The sequence below is a fragment of the Sabethes cyaneus genome, chromosome 1 (assembly GCF_943734655.1).
Source record: "Sabethes cyaneus chromosome 1, idSabCyanKW18_F2, whole genome shotgun sequence".
NCBI lineage: Eukaryota > Metazoa > Arthropoda > Insecta > Diptera > Culicidae > Sabethes > Sabethes cyaneus.
Window position 1 is genome coordinate 147,353,378 of NC_071353.1, and position 21,648 is coordinate 147,375,025.

Below are 21,648 nucleotides of genomic sequence, written 5' to 3' on the forward strand. Positions count from 1 at the left end.
GACGGGAATAGGCAATTACGACGATGTAGCAACATACCCTACCTGAAAAGAAAACAGCACCAGAAAAAATCTTTAAAATATTGCTTTCTTCAGCATATCCAGGCCTAGTTTTAGCTTATATTTTTTTAGCTGCATATCCCGCTTTATCAAAACAGTATCGGGATGAAATTATCGATTTAGCATAATATCGACGTCGTAAGTATCGATGAAATATATCGAAATATCGGCCTTCGAGTATCGATATCGCGGGTATCGATACGGTATCGCCCAATCCTCTGTCCCCCGACTCGAGAGATGCATCATTTTGTTTTGATTTGATTACTGAACCGTGGAAGGTGAAATTCTGGTAAAAGCTGCTGCAAAACACAATAATTCGCAAGCGTAAAAGTTAATCGAAATTTGTTTTTGGTGTCGCTTTATAAACAACACTTTTCTAGACGTGGTTATCTTATTCGAATGCAAAAAGTATCAAACATGAGCTTTAATGGTAAGATTACCGTGTTATGAAGTGCTGTGTTCGCGATTTAAAAGAACAAAACCATGAGTAGCATGAATATGAAAGGTGAACCAATGTTTGGAATGCAGCTAGTAGCCGAACCGTCCGGCACCGGCAGTAACGACCCCGGCGCTAAGAACCATTATATCGTCCAGCAAGGTTTGTCTATTTTTTGTTATCATTCCGTTATCGTTGATGCCCGGGGGTCCACCGGTCCCCGATCCGGTGATTTGCCGATGCCGGTATTGGTATTTAAGTCGATACCAGCTGCTATGACTGATTTGACTGTAGAAGATAAAACAAACAATTAGAAGAATTTTCCTCTTTCAGTTCCACCGCCAGGAGTGTTCCGATATAACAACACCGTTTTGGATAACTTGGAGATAAAACAAATTAGTCTAGCTGACATAATGCGCAAACTGACAGAACTTGGTGAGTGAACCAACAATAATTGGTCACACATATTACTTTTTGATTGGTCAAATTATTATTACAGATAAAAAAGTCGACAGCCTAGCCGAATGCTGCCTCAAAACAAAGCAAGTCGTAGAAAACCTGCAGCAAACGAACTGCGCAGCGAAAAACCAAATTCCAGTAGTAATAAACCGTTTCGATCAGGAGGTCAGCGTGGAATTTCCGGTGGAAAACGATAGCGGACTGGCGCGGTTGGAGGAGCTGGCCCGAACGGACGTGGGAGCTTTCGTGCTAAGGAAGAAATTCGACCACCTGTCGGCAAAATCGCCGTACGATCTGCTACGGAAAGCCGTTGGATATTTGTTCTGCAACACCAGCCGGTACACGTACAGCGGCCGAACGGCACACAATGCAAAGCATGAGTTCCCAACGCTGGCCGCAAGTGAACTGCAAATCATAAAAATTTTGTTAGGTATGTTTTGGGAATGGGCAAATTGTTGCAACACAGTAGGTACATTCGTAATTTTCTTTCTTTCTCCAGAAACGGCAATGAGTAAATTTCACATGGATCAACAAACGGCGACATCCGAATTGATAAAATCAATCAATAATTTCAATGATGCATGTACAACACGAAAAAAGCGGAAACGAGAGTAAATACTGGATTAACTAATCAAGAAATGATTGGTTAGGAGGCAAACCCTAAGGGAGCTTAATGTTAAGGTAAAAATATAGACAAACACCTTTTGTTTTCTTTGTATGTTAAATGTTGGTTATCTAGTTGTGAAAAACCAAAACAAAAGATTTCGCTGCTGCAAACCGTGCCAGCACCATATTCAGTGCCTACTATAAACCTTTGCACGGTGCCTAACCTCAACTCTGGTTTGACGTTTTTGTGTGTTTTGTTTTGATTCCCTTTGTAACCTAATTTTATTGCTAGTGGGTTTATTACTTGTAATTGGTACTACTTGTTTGCGGAAACCGGAAATACCCGACTTTTCCGAAACAGGAAAATGATAACAGTTCTGTACAACATATATTTTTGCCCTTTTTGCAGTTTTTTGCTTCTGAGCAGAGCTGCCATAAATACAGATATTTGTGCATGCATAAATTTGGGACCATACTGTTTTCTCCGGAGTATTTAATTTTCTCGATCTAATCTTTTAAATAACATAAATAGTTCATGAAGTACTTTATATTTCAGGAATATTAGTAGAGCCAGATATCACAGCAACTGAAATAATTGATGGGTCCCAAATTTATGCATGCACAAATATCTGTATTTGTGGCAGCTCTGCTTCTGAGTCTTACGAATAAGTAATCAAAACAAACCCCACAACACTGTCAAACCTGGGAGGAAAAAAACGCACTGACATCTGCGTGCAATGCTTTATGTAGTTGTATAGTTGTGAGGTCAAACCCAGCGGGGTGGTGTGGCTGTCAAACTACATACATTGTACATGTCCCACTCATTGGTTTTGGTACTTTTGGTTCTGGTGCCTACTTAAAGGTTTGTTCATTTTGAGATTACTGATACTAATTAGAAAGCAGTTAAACACAGCCTTTTAGCTATAATTTAACTAATATTAGCATGTTATTTTCTGTATACTGGCTGGTTCCAAATTGTCGCCGTCCATGGATGTTTAGTCCGCAAAATTTTGACAATTTCACACCCCTGCTTTTTCTATGCTCTGATCTACTCCCAAGCCAAAGTAAATTGATATATACCAGGTATATGACAATGCGAGCTGTCATATACACTTTGCACTAACACATCTACACTAGTTCTGAGATTTCGAGCATTTTGTATGGAAAATTAGTTAATTTTTTAAAAAAATCGTTGGATACGCAAGATTTGTCTTTTTTTTTCTTACAGCTTTTATGTTTATGCTTAGAACATTATTTCTAGTATGTATTTTCATGAATACAATGAAGTGCAACATTCCAAATTGCAAGCGGAAATTTTTTCGTCAGAGCGGTATCAAGATGTCTCAAAGAAATGTCGTTATATCGCTTTCCTACAAGTAGTAAAACAAAAAAGATTTTTTTTAAAATGCTCGGACATGATTGTTCAATAAGCAGCATGAGCAACATTGTTATCCGCCCGCGATATTTTTCGTCTGATTTCTGGTAAGCTTTTAAAGTGTTAATTATCTTCTAAGACCGTTTTGTAGCAATCTAAGATTACTTTTTATGGTTTTCTACGTAGTGTTGAGACGGGTAAATTTATGATAAAAAGGTATCATCTTGGAACAGTGACTTTTCAACCAATAGCACAAGCATCTATTCGAATAAAACTATTTTTTAAAAGAAGACATCAAAGGCAGATATTCAAGAGCATCATGCAAGCAAAATGTTGGATGGAACGTGTTTTAATTCAAGCAACCGTATACCGTATTGATCGTGAAGTATTACATCTAATATCTAATCTAATCTCACACTAACGCAGCCAATTCTTGAAGGCATCCTGGAAAATGACGATTACTTGAATCAATCATTTTTCTTGTCAACGGCCAGGCCAACTGCGCAGCATGTACCGCAGAGAGAATTCCAAGGAATCAAGTGGAACCAGAAAAAATATCTAATTCCATTAAACTCCTTGAAATCAAGGGGAAGGAAGAAAGCGTGGACCTCCCGTACCAAACGCTTCCCGTATACATAGATAATGATTTATTTACAATCGTTGGGAGTATCTTTGCTAATAAAGGTTAAATGATACTCCGGACCCTCAGGGATGAACTAATGGTATTTAGACCAGAAGCCAGGCTGCAATTGGCCAAGGATATAGCGCCTTATTTCGCTCTCTGAAAATAGATTATTTTGCCAAAAATATTAGTTTAAATCATATAATACTTGAAAATAAAGTCGTGTGGTTTAATGGTTGCCTAAAACTACATTTGTAAGGTTAGGAACTGAAAACCGCACGACCCCGCACCTCCTAGCTTGGCTACTCAATTATACAAATTGAAGTATTTCCAGGTATGGCCACGTGGAGGCGCTAGGTAGGGGCTTGGGATGGCTAGAGCTATGTTGGGCGCTTCTTCCTAGTTGCCTTCCCCATTTCATACCCGGTATTGATCGTGAAGTATTACATTAACATTAATTCATTTTTCAATTGCACATCGAAATAGTTAGTCACCCATGTTCTCAAATTTTTTATGCATAATAAAGAAGACTACAAGTGCAAATGACTTTAAAATATATTCCTTACATTTCATTGTAAATGTTCAAATATTTGTCTGGAATAATATAGCTGCATTCATTAATTACAATTAATTTAGTTTTAATTTTCATGCAAGTTCCATCATATTTCAGAACTATTTCTTCTTCTTTCTACACACACTAATGCAACCCTCGATGGTCACATACCTGGTATATATCAATTTACTTTGCTCCCAAGCAACCAAAAGTTCGAATATTACTTGACACGCGAACTCGAAAGTTCATAATTAGTTCAGATTCAGTTCCGTGGAACTTTCACGCTGATTAGTAGTGTATATCAAGTATATGTGGAACTAAATGCTTTAAGAAGTGCTGCGAGTACTTCATAGATACTTCAAAGCTATTAGGATGCTACATGAAGTTCTGAAGTAACTTTAGTTGCTAACAAGTTCTGCGTGTTGCTTTTTTGTTTATATTTCTGGTGATCAAACCAGCAGAACCTGAAACTATTGGAGATTAATTTTTATTTCACTTGAATAAATTTAATCCTCGCACATTTCTAATTACAAATATAAATTAGAAAGTAATGCTCTTCATTATTGTGTTGTGTAGCATATGCTGTCGGTATCTCACTACTACAGTTAATTGCCTGGTTCCAAACTTTATGTTCTATAATTAACTCGCGCTGCATAAAGCTGCTGCAAGTTCTAAATCGAACTTTTACTTAACAACTCATTGGCAAAATTCACATCGCTTGTATACGACAAAGGTGACGCAGTGGATCGGTATAGGTTTACAACGCGGAGCACCCGGGTTCAAACCCAACAGCAGGCAAATGCAACGAATATAGAAGTTAGGTAGAAGTATAAAAATAGAACATAGAAGTGCTGCTAAATTTGTTTTTTCTTAGTTTTTGACAGTTTATTTCGAAGCTGCTTAGCGTTCTATGCAGTGAACCCAAGACAGCTTGAAAGTTCGGTTAATTACTTAAAAGTGACGCTGCTTAGCAAGTTATAGATTGATATACATAAAGCTGTTTAACCCTTCCCAAGTAACCAAGAGTTCGAATAATGGTGTCTAACAAGGGTTAAACAGCTTTATGTATATCAATCTATAACTTGCTAAGCAGCGTCACTTTTAAGTAATTAACCGAACTTTCAAGCTGTCTTGGGTTCACTGCATAGAACGCTAAGCAGCTTCGAAATAAACTGTCAAAAACTAAGAAAAAACAAATTTAGCAGCACTTCTATGTTCTATTTTTATACTTCTACCTAACTTCTATATTCGTTGCATTTGCCTGCTGTTGGGTTTGAACCCGGGTGCTCCGCGTTGTAAACCTATACCGATCCACTGCGTCACCTTTGTCGTATACAAGCGATGTGAATTTTGCCAATGAGTTGTTAAGTAAAAGTTCGATTTAGAACTTGCAGCAGCTTTATGCAGCGCGAGTTAATTATAGAACATAAAGTTTGGAACCAGGCAATTAACTGTAGTAGTGAGATACCGACAGCATATGCTACACAACACAATAATGAAGAGCATTACTTTCTAATTTATATTTGTAATTAGAAATGTGCGAGGATTAAATTTATTCAAGTGAAATAAAAATTAATCTCCAATAGTTTCAGGTTCTGCTGGTTTGATCACCAGAAATATAAACAAAAAAGCAACACGCAGAACTTGTTAGCAACTAAAGTTACTTCAGAACTTCATGTAGCATCCTAATAGCTTTGAAGTATCTATGAAGTACTCGCAGCACTTCTTAAAGCATTTAGTTCCACATATACTTGATATACACTACTAATCAGCGTGAAAGTTCCACGGAACTGAATCTGAACTAATTATGAACTTTCGAGTTCGCGTGTCAAGTAATATTCGAACTTTTGGTTGCTTGGGTTGTTAGACACCATTATTCGAACTCTTGGTTACTTGGGCTGTCGGCAATTTTCTAGAACAGACAAACAGACATAACACTCGTTTTCCATTCATCGTACCGATAAAACCGTCATTTCAAATTTGGGCTTAGTTGGAAATGTCTCCGTTTTGGTCAAAGTGGCGCTTTTTGACGAAAGAAGGGGAATTGCCCATAAAAAATACTTGCTACTTCGAGGGACACCCATATTGCTATTTGATACAGCAAAGTTTCGTTAATTGGTGGTTCGTTAATTGGGCGGTTCGTTAATTGGGTGTTCGCTAATTGGGCTATGTGACAACTTGAATGTCAAAATTGTATGGAATTTTCGAGTTTAGAAATTTCTAACAACTGTCAGTCGGCCCAATTAGCGAATCAGCTGGAGTGCAGTCATGGCCCAATTAACGAATTCAGGCTGTATTTGGGAATGTCTATCATAGATGGTGCTGGTGTTCAGGCTAAATGTGAGGTACGATAATTTTTGTCGATTTTTCTTCCAAGAGTTATTTCTGTTTGTCCGTGCTATAGTGGTGGTGACGCTAGCATATTAGGTGATTCTAATTTGAAATTTTATCCAACAATTCCGGAGTGATTCGCGATTGGGGCTCAACTACAAATTGTAAACAAATCGTTTTATCACACCATCAGCCTTAAAAAGATTGATAATATCCTTGGCAAGAATCCTTTCTTCTGTTTTAATCGTTAGAATTATTTAAAACAAGTTTTTGGTAATGGGCGATAGAAGTGTTTAATCAAAACAAAGGACAGTTTGCAGTTTAGCCCCTTGCATTGTTATGAAGTGACAGGCTTATTCGCAAAACGTTTTGTAAATAGGCGATATTGCGGCGGTTATGAAAAATCCGCATGCAGCGGCGGTGATAACGCGCCCAGGAGATAACCGCGAGATAAACGCAATATTAAAATTTAGGTTTTATGGTTTGCAGTTCTACAAAATAACAGTTTTGTAGCATGGTTTTGATGAAAAACAATTGATTTAGTAAATTTTCATGTAATAAATTGCAGAAATCTGCTCTGCGGTGATCTTTTGATGGTTTGGTTCAACAGTCAAGATAACCGCGATGTGAGAATTTTTCTTGCAATCTGCAATAGTAAAGAGCGAAACTGCGTTGTTATCAAAACACAGGCGAAACTTAATAAAAAAAAACTAAACAAGGCGAAACAGGGCTGGGCGAATCTCATTGTCAAAATGCTTTGAGGCTCATTCCAAGGGGTTCAACTATAAAACTTAGATTTTGAGCTTGAATGCACAAATTTTATGCAGTATTGTTGTGAAATTATAAGATTGATTTATTCTACACCAATTTATGTCTTTAAACTTGATTTTTGTAACTTTTATCAAATATACTATATTAACAATATAGTTCACTTCGCAAAATCTCATATATATCCGAAAAGACGCAAAAGTAACACCCTCTTGCGGACAAAAAGGTGACTAAAAGCTTTTTGTAACAAACATTTTTAAGCGTGCAACCAATGCATAAGTAAAAGGTGCGGTAGATTGAATATGCTATCTCTAGCCCTATGACGTCATTCTTCTAAATTGTAACATTAGATATAAAAATTAATTGTGAATACTAGAAACTATCCGGCTTTTTACGAACCATAATGTCGGACGTGTACGTAATAGTTGAACAACATTTTTGACATTTCAGTAGCGTGCAGGAATAAACTAAAAACAATTAATTTATAATTATCATTATTTTTCATTCATGCTCTATTGTATTAACCCTTGACGTTTGTTATCAGGATTGAAAAAATCGGATTCATGAAAATGTAGGGAACAAATCAGACTACTTTTGCTGATTGACGGTTTGCGACAAAACTTTGCCCACGTATCCATTTGCCTAGAGATATAATAAAATAGGAACATAACTGGAAATCGAAATAGTTTACCTTTTGATAGAATTAATTCGGAAAAAGAAAACACTGGAAGGAGTTTCTTTTAAACTGGAACATCCGAAAACTGCACAGTATATGCGACCCATTTCACAAATTTAGCACTTGAACAATAATAAAACTAACAGGATTAGTTTGTTATACGAAAAATTGACAAAAGTCTTGCACTGAGAAAACTTTTCGTATAGTTTCTATGTGTCCCACACATAGATTTTTGCAATGTGCCTACCCAAGCAACCAAAAGTTCGAATATTACTTGACACGCGAACTCGAAAGTTCATAATTAGTTCAGATTCAGTTCCGTGGAACTTTCTTGCTGACTAGTAGTGTATATCAAATATACGTGGAACTAAATGCTTTAAGAAGTGCTGCGAGTACTTCATAGATACTTCAAAGCTATTAGGATGCTACATGAAGTTCTGAAGTAACTTTAGTTGCTAACAAGTTCTGCGTGCTGCTTTTTTGTTTATATTTCTGGTGATCAAACCAGCAGAACCTGAAACTATTGGAGATTAATTATTTTTATTTCACTTGAATAAATTTAATCCTCGCACATTTCTAATTACAAATATAAATTAGAATGTAATGCTCTTCATTATTGTGTTGTGTTGTGTAGCATATGCTGTCGGTATCTCACTACTATAGTTAATTGCCTGGATCCAAACTTTATGTTCTATAATTAACTCGCGCTGCATAAAGTTGCTGCAAGTTCTAAAACGAACTTTTACTTAACAACTCATTTGCAAAATTCACATCGCTTGTATACGGCAAAGGTGACGCAGTGGATCGGTATAGGTTTGCAACGCGGAACACCCGGGTTCAAACCCAACAGCAGGCAAATGCAACGAATATAGAAGTTAGGTAGAAATATAAAAATAGAACATAGAAGTGCTGCTAAATTTGTTTTTTCTTAGTTTTTGACAGTTTATTTCGAAGCTGCTTAGCGTTCTATGCAGTGGGCCCAAGACAGCTTGAAAGTTCGGTTAATTACTTAAAAGTGACGCTGCTTAGCAAGCTATAGATTGATATACGTAAAGCTGTTTAACCCTTGTTAGACACCATTATTCGAACTTTTGGTTACTTGGGTAGTCAATGAACTTTATATGCCACACAGTTATAATTTATGGGTACGCGAAACTTTTGCACATACTATTCATATCCGTATAATTTCTATGTGTATTTCTAGGCGGATTGTGTTTATATGCGGCACATGATAATCATCTAGAATTTCATATGGAAATTTACCATTAGTTATGTGCAGAATATTTTGAGTGTGGTTTGAGCGATCCAACCAAATGTTTAAATTGTAGCAACGTTTTTATTTTAAACCGTTTAGTAAATTTTCACTTCGTATTTCGTACTTCGGCTACGAAAATAAGGTGCTGCCACCAGTAAATGTTTAGTCTTCAAAACAAGCAAGGTCAGGAAATCATTAAACAAAGATTTTTGACAATAATTCTTCATTTACACTCACATATCTCAATAGAGTTAACAAAAGGGCGAATGCCCCAGGTGTAAACAAAACGCGTGAGTTATTTTTTGCTGGACGAGCCTAGCAAAATCAACTCTCAAATGGCTTTTTACGCTTGCGGCATTCGCCCTTTTGTTGATTCTATCTTCATATGCGCAATTCCATGAGTGTAAAAGGGATGTTGGAGAAATGAATTGAATTGAATTGAAGATAGAACCAGCAAACCAGAGAATGTGGCAAACGTAAACAAACCGAGCGAAAGCTGATTTTCTTATACTGGTCCAGCAGATAATAACTCATCCGTTTGGGTTACATTTGTGACATTCGCCCTTTTGTTAATTCTATCTAGAAATGGTTAAACTCTATACTGAAAGTTGAGTTGTTTCCGATAGACGTGTTCAATTTACGGTGTACTTTGGTAACCTTTTATGCCGCAATGGCGCTAGTAGTCGTGTCTTCAGGATTATAGAGGAGTGAACTATATTGTTAATATAATATATTTGCTTTTATTTAAATTAAGATTTGAAAATGTACTGGCAAATTATCACAGTGATATTTCTCATTGTTCACACTTTGTTAGTTGCGCCCGTATCGCGAATCACTCCGGAATTCACAAAAAATCAGAGGGGTTGTGTATAAGACACGACCGCATATTCAACGTAGGACTACGCAAAGTTAATGTAAAGGTGCGTTTAGAATGGGCAATTTTGGCTACGTTGGGAATGCGATATGTTGCTAGTTTTTGCTCAATGTTGCTTCTGTTGCCACCTGCACATTTGTGGTACGTCGCCATAGTTACTTGGAAACATCAGCAACTGTTAGGAACAATTGCATGCCACTAGTTGCCAATCTAGACACACCTTACTAAAAACACTTATGAGAAAATTGATTGCTAATGGAAATCATAATACTCTTCATTGACAGTTATGATGGTTTTGAAAAGAACCATATTGAAAGTTTAAAATTGACTGAAACGAATGGATTGGCTAGTTTGTGCTGTAGAGAAAAAGCATAGTGTAGCATTACAAAATCATTACATTACATTACATATTGCAGAACTTCGCATCGTGTAAATTATAAGCAATCTGACACATGCTGAACTGTTATTTAGAGCAGCGTGGGGTTGAATTCAGACATCATGATAATGCTGATAATTTGAGTTTTCTGTTTGACACTATGAAATAAAGTAATGTATGGTATAATCATAAATGATATTCTTTTTCTTACATCTGATTTCCAGTGGCAACATTATTGAGTTGATGTCGCTTGTCCGAATATTTCAGCTGGATTGTTTAAAGGGTTCAAGGGAAGAAACCACATTGTCACATTGGCAATTATTAAAAAAAATTGATTTCGCTAATCAGAAACTTACTAGCCGTTAAAATCAGGTACATGGTGTCATCTCCTTACCGGTTGGTAAGGAAAAGCTCCTGGCACTAATGTCGATATGGAAATAACTTCATTATTGTCCATCCATGTTTCGCTGAGCGCAAGGATATCTGCCAGTTTGAGAACCGCATCGGTTGAAATATCTGCTGAATGTGCGTGCGTTTAGACTCTGTACATTCAGGCTCAGCAGTACAGCAAAATGGCTTACGTTAGATATAAATTCTAGAAGTTCAGCATCTAAAGTAACCAATTTGTGATTTTCCAGGCGCCTAAGTTCCGTCCGTAATTCCTGGATTCTCGGTGATGCAGTTCCCTTGGCATGGTAAAACTTAAATATGCCTCTGTTATTCGTCAAGTACAATCCTTCAATCGATATAACTCTTGACATTCCCACGTACACCAACTGCTGTTTCTGACCCTTGCCATATTCGTACGCGGTTTCAGAAAATGTGCCGCCTTGACTCTTGTTTACAGTAAGAGCATTCGCACCTACTAAAGGAAATTGTATAATATTTATACGCCGGAGCGGTCACCTCACGCAACACTTCAACGTTGGAGGGACCAGCTATTTCGTGCGATGCACCATCTAACGATGTATTGCCCACTCCAGAATACATTGAATCACTACGATTTCCTTTTCTTCTCAAATGGTAGAATTTACAGTTCTCTGCCACCGTCAACGCTGGCCTCTTGCTGGTCCAGTTAATAATGTCTGCTCACGGACTCGCTTGCGGTATTTACGCATATATTTTGCTTGAAGCAATTGAGACATTGTAGAATCAGATGCACAAAATCACTCACTTCTCACTTAAATTGATTGTATGTTATTAATAAAAATTGCATATGGTAACTATGGCGACGATTGAACGAATACTGTAGGGAATTTGGAAAAATTGTTCAACTTTACGTGGAAATTCCAGAAGTTACATACAAAATACAATTTTGTAATAAAAACTATACAAAAGGCTGATATTTTGTGATTCGAATGGTATGCAAACCATAAAAATATATTCAGAATTGACTGAGCTATAAGCGTTCAAAATCTATCACTTCGTCGTGTCGCGGTCATTTTTGCTTCTCCAACGTGCCACCCTATTAAAGTAAGACGCCACCCTATTAAAGTAGTCCTACGTCAAAAAATTTGTTCCTGAATGGATGTCTGGCCTCTGTGAATTTCCTTCAAAATTTTATCCAAGAATTCCCGAAAAATTAGTTCCTGAATGGATGTCTGTTCTCTGTGCTCACACGTCACACTTATGACAGTACTGGGTGGTTGGGCTGGATTGGGTGGTGGTGGTGGTTCATAAAAACAAACATATATTTACATGATACATAAACATTGAGTTTCAGCAAATGCAAAAGATTGAAAATGGAACTCACTCAAAAAACTAGTGTAAAAGAAGTATCGAAAATACGTGCAGTTTATCCTGGTATAGACAATTGCGTGAATGTTCAAAGTTCAGGGTATGGTTGCATTGTTTTGTGGGAAAAATATCATTTAAAACATCATTGTTTTTAGCATGAAGCAGACACTCGAAGCTGCTGGCGAATGCCGACCGCATGAGTGTGAAATCTGTGGCAAACGGTTCCGGGAACGGCACGCCATGAAGCGGCATCTGCGCGGGCATACCGGCGAGAAGCCTTTCCGGTGTACCGAGTGCGGCAAAGCGTTCCTCCTTCGGCAGCATCTGCGCCAGCACAAGCAGTCGCACTCCGACCAGCGCGCTTTCAAATGTAAAATTTGTGGCACAGGATTCAAGCAAAAGCAGAGCTTGACGACCCACCTGAGGGCACACTCCAACGAGAGACCATTCAAATGTACCGTATGCGGAAAAGCTTTCGCCCAAAACAGTACTTTATATCATCACATGTTCCTACACTCGGAACGGGAGTTTAAATGCGACGTGTGTGGAAATAATTATTCCACGCCGAAAGTCCTGAAGACTCATATGCTTGTACATTCCGGCAAGCAACGGTACAAATGTGGCGTTTGCGGGAAAAACTGTCAATCAAAGGCAAATCTCGAGTCGCACATGAAAACTCACCGTGGCGAGCAGCCTTTCAAGTGCGATACTTGCGGCAAGAACTTCAGCAGTGGCTTTTATCTGAAAGCGCATCAGCGGTTGCACACGGGACAAGGTTTATTTCGGTGTGATGTCTGCAGTAAGGAGTTCGTATTCAAGCGAACGCTGCAAACGCATTTGACAATGCACACAAATGTTCGGCAGCACAAGTGCACCATTTGTGGCAGACAATTCAGTACAAACCGCTCATTGGTGCAGCACACCCGCACGCATACCGTTGAACAACCACACGAATGTTCCGTTTGTGGGAAATCGTTTTTCTATTCGCAAAGTCAGAACAAACGGTCGGCAGTTTCGGATAATGACGATAAGTGTGACGATTGTGCTTTGTTATTCGATCCACCAAGCCCTACGCAACAACCGGAGAGTATCGAGGAAAAGTATTCCAGTTTTACCGAATACGAAGAAGTTTTCAAAGCTTCTTCACTTTCGCTGAAGGTGGACATTGGAAAAGTTAGGACCGGTCTCAGCAGCACCAACCGTGACCGTTACGTGTGCAATATTTGCGGGAATGATTTTCATGCGAATAAAGGTTTGATTAAACACAAGAAAAAGGTTCACGCACTGAGCCATCCGTACCAGTGCTCGGACTGTGACGAAAGCTTCGAGAGAAGCGTAGAACTGCGGCAGCATGGTTTCACTCACGTTACGGCAGGAACGCACGTGGAATGTAAACTGTGCAGCATGAAGTACAATTCACGCGTAAGTCTTTACAAGCACATGAAAAGTGCACACGCAGAGGTAAAGCAAAACAAAGCTTCCGAGCAAGTTTTGACGTAATCACAGGTGTGGCCCAACATGCCTTGGACTAGGGAAGGAGATAAAACATACCAGAACCATAGGATAATCAATAAAATCGTACAGCGCTGTAATCGAATGCTCATAATTAGGTAGATTTCACAAAAAAGAAAATTCCTTTATTTAAAACTACACAAACGGCATCGTTCGCATTGGGAGCTTGGTTAGAACGAATCTTATTTTTTTATTAAAATTTACATCGACTAACGTATATTTTGTTCTATCAAATGCACATTCATCATGTAAATCATGTGTTACCAAACGTCAAAGGCAAATCGGAAATTCTGGTGGCGTCGCTTTAGGTCCCCCCCCCCACACAAGAGTTTCAGATGAGCAAGCCTTTGAACGACAGCGAGGCTGGGAGCCTGTGAATGATGGCGACGAGGATGTCTTCGGGGTTGAGATAGAGGTCAAATTTGGAAATGATCAAGACAGATGCGGAAAGGTAATGCGGGAAAACGGGTCAACAAGGATAAGATAAGTATAACAACTACCCATCCAATGTATAGTGAACGTCTGGAGAAGGGAGTCGTCCGTCTAAAAGTGCCCATTACCTTATTTCTTTTGCAGTTATCGAAAATTGTTCAAACGAGGTCAGGTTCCTGTACCCACAAATTGGATTGTGAAACCAGGTGGAATTCCGCTCATTCAATGCTGGTTCATTTGATGACCCACAAAGTTTTCAACACCGTGCTGGTGGACGAAAACAGTGACTTGATAATAACCTCTGAAGATTGGATCTTTTATAGAGGCATTTGTCGACGCATTCAATCCGGTCTACTCTGCAACACTTCGATTACAAAATGAATCAGTTACAATGGGAGATCTATATCTCATTTGGTTCGAATGTTCGTTTCCTTGCAGTGGAATACCGTCAAGCTTTTATATTCGAAAATAGATGTTTCCCTGCCGCTGTATATTTCGATCAGCGGATCAATTATGCCGGCTCAGACTTTCTCACTGATGAAAATAAGTGGCTGGCTATCGAGCAAACCATGAATCTGTGGGAAAAAATCGTCTTAAGGATACCGCAGAGGCTTCTTTGCTAGAAGAAAGTAGTCAGATCGCTTTGAATGTGTCGTCCCCGTCTGTCAGCCGCGTGGAAGCTATGTCACGAAAAAAGCACTCACAGCAAGACTATGGGCGACAAACCATTGAAAGGAAATTGAAAGAACTCGCATTTCAACCACGGATATCAGCAGATAGTAATGTGCTGGAGTTTTGGGAACGACAGAGGAATAGTGAGCCGCAGATGTACAAATTATGGCGCAAGTCGCTCTTAGCGTCCCGTGTATACACAGGTCTCAGCCGAACGCGCGTTACAGTACGCTTGGCCTAATTCTTACAGATCGAAGACTGGATTTGAGTGAAAAAATGTTAGCTGATGTTTTAATTGTTTAACTGAACAGTGACCTTTTCGATCAAGTCGAGATCGACCATACAAAGAAAAACAATTAAAAGCTTTTGACGTAGGACTACGTCTTAAGGCAAGTTTTGAGATAGGATGTCATTCCAAAAAATCGAAAAATGCGAGCGTCACGAAAAATGAAAGGGTTTGAGCGCCAATAGCTCAGCGGTTTCCCGATCGATTTTCAATATTCTTACACCAATCGATTGGAAAATCTTCTAAGAATTAACCCAAATGAAGAAAAGTATGGATTCTTGATGTTGAACTATTGAAAAATTGAAAATGATGAACCTATGTTTTACCAGAATTCTCGCTTCGTGATTGGTTGGAAGATTCTTTAGGATGATCTAAACCTATACCAATTTGATATCTGTGCTTGGGAAATAAGCCCAAACGAGTGACAAAGCTTCCTCATTTCAACAAGATTTCTTAACACCGCGATTGAACCTAGATCATTTTGATGTCCTTGCTTGGGAAGTACGCCAGAAAGAGTGATAAAACCCCCTCGTGCCAACAGATTTCTTACGAACGCGATTAAACCTAGTCCAATTTGATGTCTGTGTTGGGGAAGTGTGCCAGAAAAAACGACACAAGTTCATTGCCACAACAGATCGCAAATTCTTTACTGCGAGACGATTAAACCTCGGCGAATTTGATATCTGTGTTGGAAAAACGTGCTACAGCTGTAGTGTTCGGTTATAATACGACCCTGTATGAATACGCATGCTTGCCGTTTCATTAGAAGTGTAGTGAAAAGATGTGCTGTTGATAAATAGGATTGAATTGGAAAAATCCCTTCAACGTGGGAAACCATGGATAATAAAAACAATCTTCAAGGTGAAGGTCGTCAGAGGCCAGCAGCTTTTTTACTGATTTCAGTACTTGTTTCCACTATCGTTTTGTTTATGCTAAGTTTATGCTGAGTTGCTAGTAGTAGATAATAATCTGTTATGAACAATTATGAAACGTAGAATCGCGTATCCATTTTTGCTGTTGAACTAGATCCGACAGTAATTCTATCACATAAAATGTTGTTTACGGTGAATTTTATTATCAGAGAATTTCATAACTATATTTTCGACACTTTACGACCGTTAATTTAATAGCGAAAATTATTGGCCAATTTCATGCTCAACGTAAATATGGCATCACTCCCGTTTCCTTGGTAACGTATCAACAACGACGGTCGCGGATTCGGAATTGCAATCGAAACGAAGTAAAGTTTTTCATATCAATTCAAGTGAACAGTTTGGGCAAAATCACTATAAAATCTTACAAGATAACTGTTCTGGTGGTAAATTCAAGTTTTCTGTGCTTCAAGTTAAGTTTCGCGAGTGATGTGATGAATGGAACGGCCGAAAAAAATTAAATAAAAATCGACGGCGAAAAAGTGAAAATAGAGTGATGAATTTTAATTGGGCAGAAATCTCAGTATTTAGTGTAAGTTATGCTCCAAAAAGTGTTAGAAACTATAGAATGCAATGTTTAGTGCTTCGAGTTGCAAGATCTGATTACGGCTAGCAGGTTTGTTGAAGCAATTTTATTTTTTTGTGATGATTTCCCGAGTCTATGGGAGCATTCTGATACACTTAAAAAGGGAAGGGAAGGGTAATATTTGGTGCCATACTGACTGCCATTAATGGACTCTGACGACCTTGTCCTTAACTTTAGTAAGGTAGCAGGAAAGCAATAGTTTGTGTTCTTGATTTTGTTAAATTGTTTTCAAATGCACAATCTTTTGAGAATTGAACGTATGCAATGTTACTACTTTGATAAATAAATGTTACATACAACGCATGTAGCATGTATATGTTGCATATAGCATGCATTCGAAGAGCAGACTTTCCCGCTCTTACCGAAGCTATTGCTCGTGTTGATTGGCGTTGCCTTGACCGGTTTATTGATGTTAATAAGCTGTTAGTCATTTCACTCAAATTATGACACGTCTCATCTCTAACTGTGTGCCCACCCGCAATTCACCTCGAAAACCAGCGTGGGGTCATTCTGGTCGTTCGTGAATTCTAAGAAAAGCGAGATAGGGCTGCATGTGAACATGTTTTTGAGTACCTGTAGCGCGAACACAGCAGGCGAAAAATGTGAACTCTTTGCTGCCCACTTCAAAAATTCCTTCAACACTTTTATTGCATCGGAAGCACAAGTAGCTTCTGCTGTCGAAGACACACCGCCTGATATGATCAATTTGAACACTTTCCATATAAGTGATCATCTCGTTGAAACTGCAATCAAAAAACTTAATTATTCCCTCGCTATTGGATCAGACGGAATCCCTTCATGTGTTCTGAAAAAATGTACCACAGCTGTTGCTCGTCCGCTAGCAATGTTATTCGACTTTTCGCTGATGCAGAATGTATTTCCCACATTGTGGAAAAAATCCATTGTTTCCCGTGCATAAAAAGGGAGATAAGAGAAACATGGAAAATTACCGCGGCATCACGTCACTTTGTGCCTGCTCGAAAGTCTTGGAAGTAATTGTACATAACGCATTTCTCAGCAGTAGCTTACATTACATATCTCTCGATCAGCACGGTTTTGAAGTAGGACTACTTCTTTGATTTCTATATTGGGGTGCACTCTAGAAAAACGAAAAGGGAACATGTAACGAAAAGTGGTTATGGTTTGCACGCTTATAACTCAGTCATCCGTCAACAGATTCTAGAGATATTGGTATCAATCGATTGGAAATTTTTCAAAAAATCCATAACAATACAATAGATTCCATGTTTTCCAAACAAACGTTTAATAAAATGATAATAATAAATTTTAGACGGATATTCATTATTTTCATGTTTTTGCCTTCCCACGCCAATGCTTCCCTAGCACAGATGACAGAAATATATACGAAATGAGCTATGGGTTAAGCTGACCTTTGATTGTATTTAATTTACGCTCTATAGAATCCGCTCGAAAATTGTTGAGCTTCAGTGGGTGCTGCTTGCTCGGAATAAGGCATCGAAGACATTCAAATTCACCAAGCAAGACGCCAACAAACCGAAGAAGTAACCGACTCGCCCGCCAGCGAACGATATGGTTTTTGCTGCTATCAATACCCAGTAAAATCAATGGATCCCCGCTGCAAGCCGTTAGAAGTAAATCGCCGCTAGCCACAATTGTGACGTTCCAAGGTTGGACACATTCGTGAAAAAGGTTTTGAAATTAACTGTCGAAAAGCTGGTCCAAACAAAAAGAACAGGCGATTCCGATTCGTTCAAGGTTGATAAAACGGACGAAAACAATTTATCTTTGCTAACTGCTGCAAAGGCGGCTCCGATTAAAGCTGTACTACTGGAGTAAATATGCAGGTGCCCCCGAACAAAAATCTACTAAGCCAATGAAAACCGTAGCAAAGGCACCGAAAGCCTCAGTCAAAGGAAATCGTTCCAGCGGAGAGGTGCCCGAAAAAAACTGTTGCCTAGATGTAAATTTCCTTGATTTGCATTACTAATATCTGGTAGAAAACAATCAGTTCTTTTAAGAACTACTGAATAAAAGTATACGAAGCAGTTAAATTGATTTTTCTCACATTTTAAAGTGATGTTGGCAGTTTAGTATGAGCGTTCGAAGTATGAGCCCGTCAGAAATTACATGTATTAAGACAAAGCTTCCGAAGAATACTTCTGAACAAAATTGTTCATATACCTACACAGGCAAAATAATACTAATTTAAGATTCTTTCTAAAAACACGAAACGAGTAAGCCACATTATCTGGCAAAAGAAAACTGCGCCACTTCGTAATTCGAGACTAAGCGTTTAGTGAGAAAATCGAATTGCATCTTCATTTATATATTAGGCCCTAAAAAGGGCTAATTGTTGTATAGTTACAGAAGCCTGACCAGATACATTTACTATAGGCCGGTATACTTTGGTACCTTCCGAGACGGCGCGCTTGGCAAACTCACCCGGCACAACCACACACAACTGTGAGTGCACGTCTGCCATGCCCGTTGCCGTGCCATCCCTGTCGGTATCAAATGAAAGAAAATAGCGTTGCTCTCCTAGTGGCGTGGCTTCTTCTTCTTTTTCCTATCGCGCTTTACGGCCTTTCCACTGGTTTTCGGTGGCATGAAGACGATGCTTCATATTAGGTTGCTCTGCAGAAACTGGTAGCTCTTCATTAAGGAAGCACCGGACACTGGTTTTGTTCAAACAATGTACGGAGTACGGTTTCGTTGTACCGCCTTTCTTTCGTGTCTATGATTCTCTGCCCTACGTTGATCCGCCTTTGTTACAACTTGCTGCCGTTTGCTCTGGTATATAATCAGAAGTAAGCCAGCGAACGGCATCATTTTCGCATTGGCATTGGTACGGTTGGCACCAGACAGAGAGTTGCGATTATATCTTCCTCACTGGACTCGGCAAACTGGTAAAACGCAGCGCAGCGGCAGCCGATCATTGTTTGGTGTAGAGTGCGCAGAACGCGTTGATACCGGAGCATCGATCTATTATCTGCTATATTAGAATATTTGGTTGCGGGAGCGGAAGAGCTTGAATTAATGGAAAATGCTCTGTGCGGTAACCATTGTCTCATTGCCCTGGGAGGTGTTGTTTCAAACATTCAAGCCATTCTGCTGGGCGGATTTTCAACCACATAAATTACCACAACCCGTCCTTTTTAGGACGAACGAATTTGTTTATGAAGAGATGAAAATTTTCTGTGTACTAAATTTCTTTAATTAAATTTCCAAATGTCGCTGGTTCTTTAAATCATGAAGAATTTCTTCTGATTTGATCTATAAAACGTTAAATATGTGGACTCACCATGCGGTCTTCTAACTCATGAGATGACGTTGCTTTAATTTTATTTTTGCTAAAAAATTTTGCCTTCTCACGCCAATGCTTCCCTAACACTGATGACAGAAATATATAGGAGAGAGCTATTGGATTAAATTCCCCTTGAATCAAAGGGATCATAGTTTGATTGTATTTAATTAACGCTCTATAGAATCCGCTCGAAAATCGTTGAGCTTCAGCTGTTGCTACTTCCCCGGAATAAGGCAACGAAGACATCCAAAGTCACTAAGCGAGACGCCAATAAACCGAAGAGTCAACGGATCCTCATTGCAAGCCGTCTAGAAGTATATCGCCGCCAACTACAATTGTGACGGTTCAAAGTTGGACACATTCGTGAAAAAGGCTTTGAAGTTCGTTTTCAACAAGAGAAAGCTGGTCCAAACAAAGAACTGGCGCTTCCGATTCCTTCGCCTACCAAACTTGCTAGCGAGAAGCAAGATTACTAAGTCAAAGAAGACCATAACAAAGGCACCGAAAACTCCAAAGCCAAAAGAAGTTGTTCTAACGGAGAATGCGGTTAGAAAAAAGTTGCTGCCAAGCAGTAAATTTCTTCGATTTGTATTATTAACAGCTGGTAGAAAACAATCAGTTCTTTTAAGAACTACTGAATAAGTATATGAAGCAGTTGAATTGATTTTGCGAACGGCATCATTTTCGCGTTGTTTGGGTTACGATTTAGTGAGTGAGAGTTACGATTTTATCTCCCTGTCCGGATTCGGACGCGGCAAAGGTGGTATAACTCGGCAGCAGCCGATTATTGTTTGGTGTGGAGTGGAAGTTACGCCGACCGTGTTGGATTCGAAACATCGATCTATTATTGTCAATTGCAAGGAAAATTGTCCAATCAATAAGTGCGCAATCGCTCATAAAAGTGCTATTTTAGCTTAAATCGTTTCGGTCTCTTCGGCGCACTTATTGCTTGGAAGATAACGAAAAAGTGCGCCGAAGATCGAAACGATTTAATGCAAAATAGCACTTTATGAGCGATATCGCACTTTGGATGGTACAATTTTACTTGCAATTGACAATAAGCGGCTATAATAGAATATTATATAAGCTAGAAAACCCAAATTTTGGTCGCGGAAGCAGAAGGGTTTAAATTGGTGGAATGCCCATCTAAAGGACGAAAGTTGACAATGGACACTACGAGTCAGAAATTTGAGAATTAGAGATTAACAAACGGACCTTTTGAGGTACACCATATAAATTAACTGAAGAGCTGAAATTATGAATTTCTCACATGTAAGAACACAATTCTTTAACCCTTTATAAGGCTGTGGCAACTACGCGTGGAATTAACACAAACTTTAGCGAAACACAATGTTAACATTCGGTAGAACCCATTTATATTCTTTTTGATGAGAAAATTGCTGTAAAACTTGAAAAAATTGGTGGCAATATAGTTGCCACTGCCCGTCTAGCGCAAAACGTTGGTGGCAATATGTTTGCCACTGCCCGTTAAGCCCAAAAAACATGTTCTCGAATATTGGTTCTAAGTTTTTGGATAAATCCACATAATCTATCACAAAACGCCGTAAACTGAATATTACCATCCAAAAAGTTTCCAAATTAATGGTTTTTCTACGAATTTAAACCAAATTTACTGTTGACACTCAAAAACCAAGATTTGTTTTCATAAAAGTGGTTCGTAAATTACCATTTTTACAAATTCAGCGATTTAAAAACATTGAGAATGTTGCCAAAGGCTATCAGAACATATTGAGTACATAATATGCTAAAACGATATTGTTAGAAAAGCAAAAACAATGTTTTTCGTTGGTGGCAAT

At 38.7% G+C, this 21,648-nt stretch overlaps 2 protein-coding genes across 3 annotated transcripts; both read left to right on the plus strand.

Moving 5' to 3' along the window:
* Window positions 1-330: 330 nt before the first annotated feature.
* Window positions 331-1,645, plus strand: LOC128745723 (uncharacterized). 2 transcript variants are annotated; one of them, XM_053842811.1, is made up of 5 exons: window positions 336-346; window positions 438-655; window positions 827-928; window positions 993-1,382; window positions 1,452-1,645. In XM_053842811.1, exons 2-5 carry the CDS (start codon window positions 541-543, stop codon window positions 1,565-1,567), a joined length of 723 nt encoding a protein of 240 aa, XP_053698786.1. In that variant the 5' UTR covers window positions 336-346; window positions 438-540; the 3' UTR covers window positions 1,568-1,645. The 2 variants fall into 2 exon arrangements, with proteins under 2 accessions (XP_053698780.1, XP_053698786.1); XM_053842805.1 differs by having other exon boundaries at window positions 331-655.
* A 10,636-nt stretch (window positions 1,646-12,281) lies between these two features.
* LOC128746408 (zinc finger protein OZF-like) lies at window positions 12,282-13,625 on the plus strand. Its single transcript, XM_053843457.1, has one exon. The coding sequence runs from the start codon at window positions 12,282-12,284 to the stop codon at window positions 13,623-13,625; it is 1,344 nt and encodes a 447-aa protein (XP_053699432.1).
* The last annotated feature ends 8,023 nt before the right edge of the window (window positions 13,626-21,648 follow it).

What these genes read in the sequence shown, in the direction of transcription:
- LOC128745723 (XM_053842805.1), top strand. Translation starts at nt 541, where the DNA reads ATGAGTAGCATGAATATGAAAGGTGAACCAATGTTTGGAATGCAGCTA. An exon ending in CCATTATATCGTCCAGCAAG is followed by an intron (nt 656 to 826) that starts GTTTGTCTATTT and finishes TTCCTCTTTCAG; the next exon opens with TTCCACCGCCAGGAGTGTTC. An exon ending in AATCATAAAAATTTTGTTAG is followed by an intron (nt 1,383 to 1,451) that starts GTATGTTTTGGG and finishes TTCTTTCTCCAG; the next exon opens with AAACGGCAATGAGTAAATTT.
- LOC128746408 (XM_053843457.1), top strand. Translation starts at nt 12,282, where the DNA reads ATGAAGCAGACACTCGAAGCTGCTGGCGAATGCCGACCGCATGAGTGT.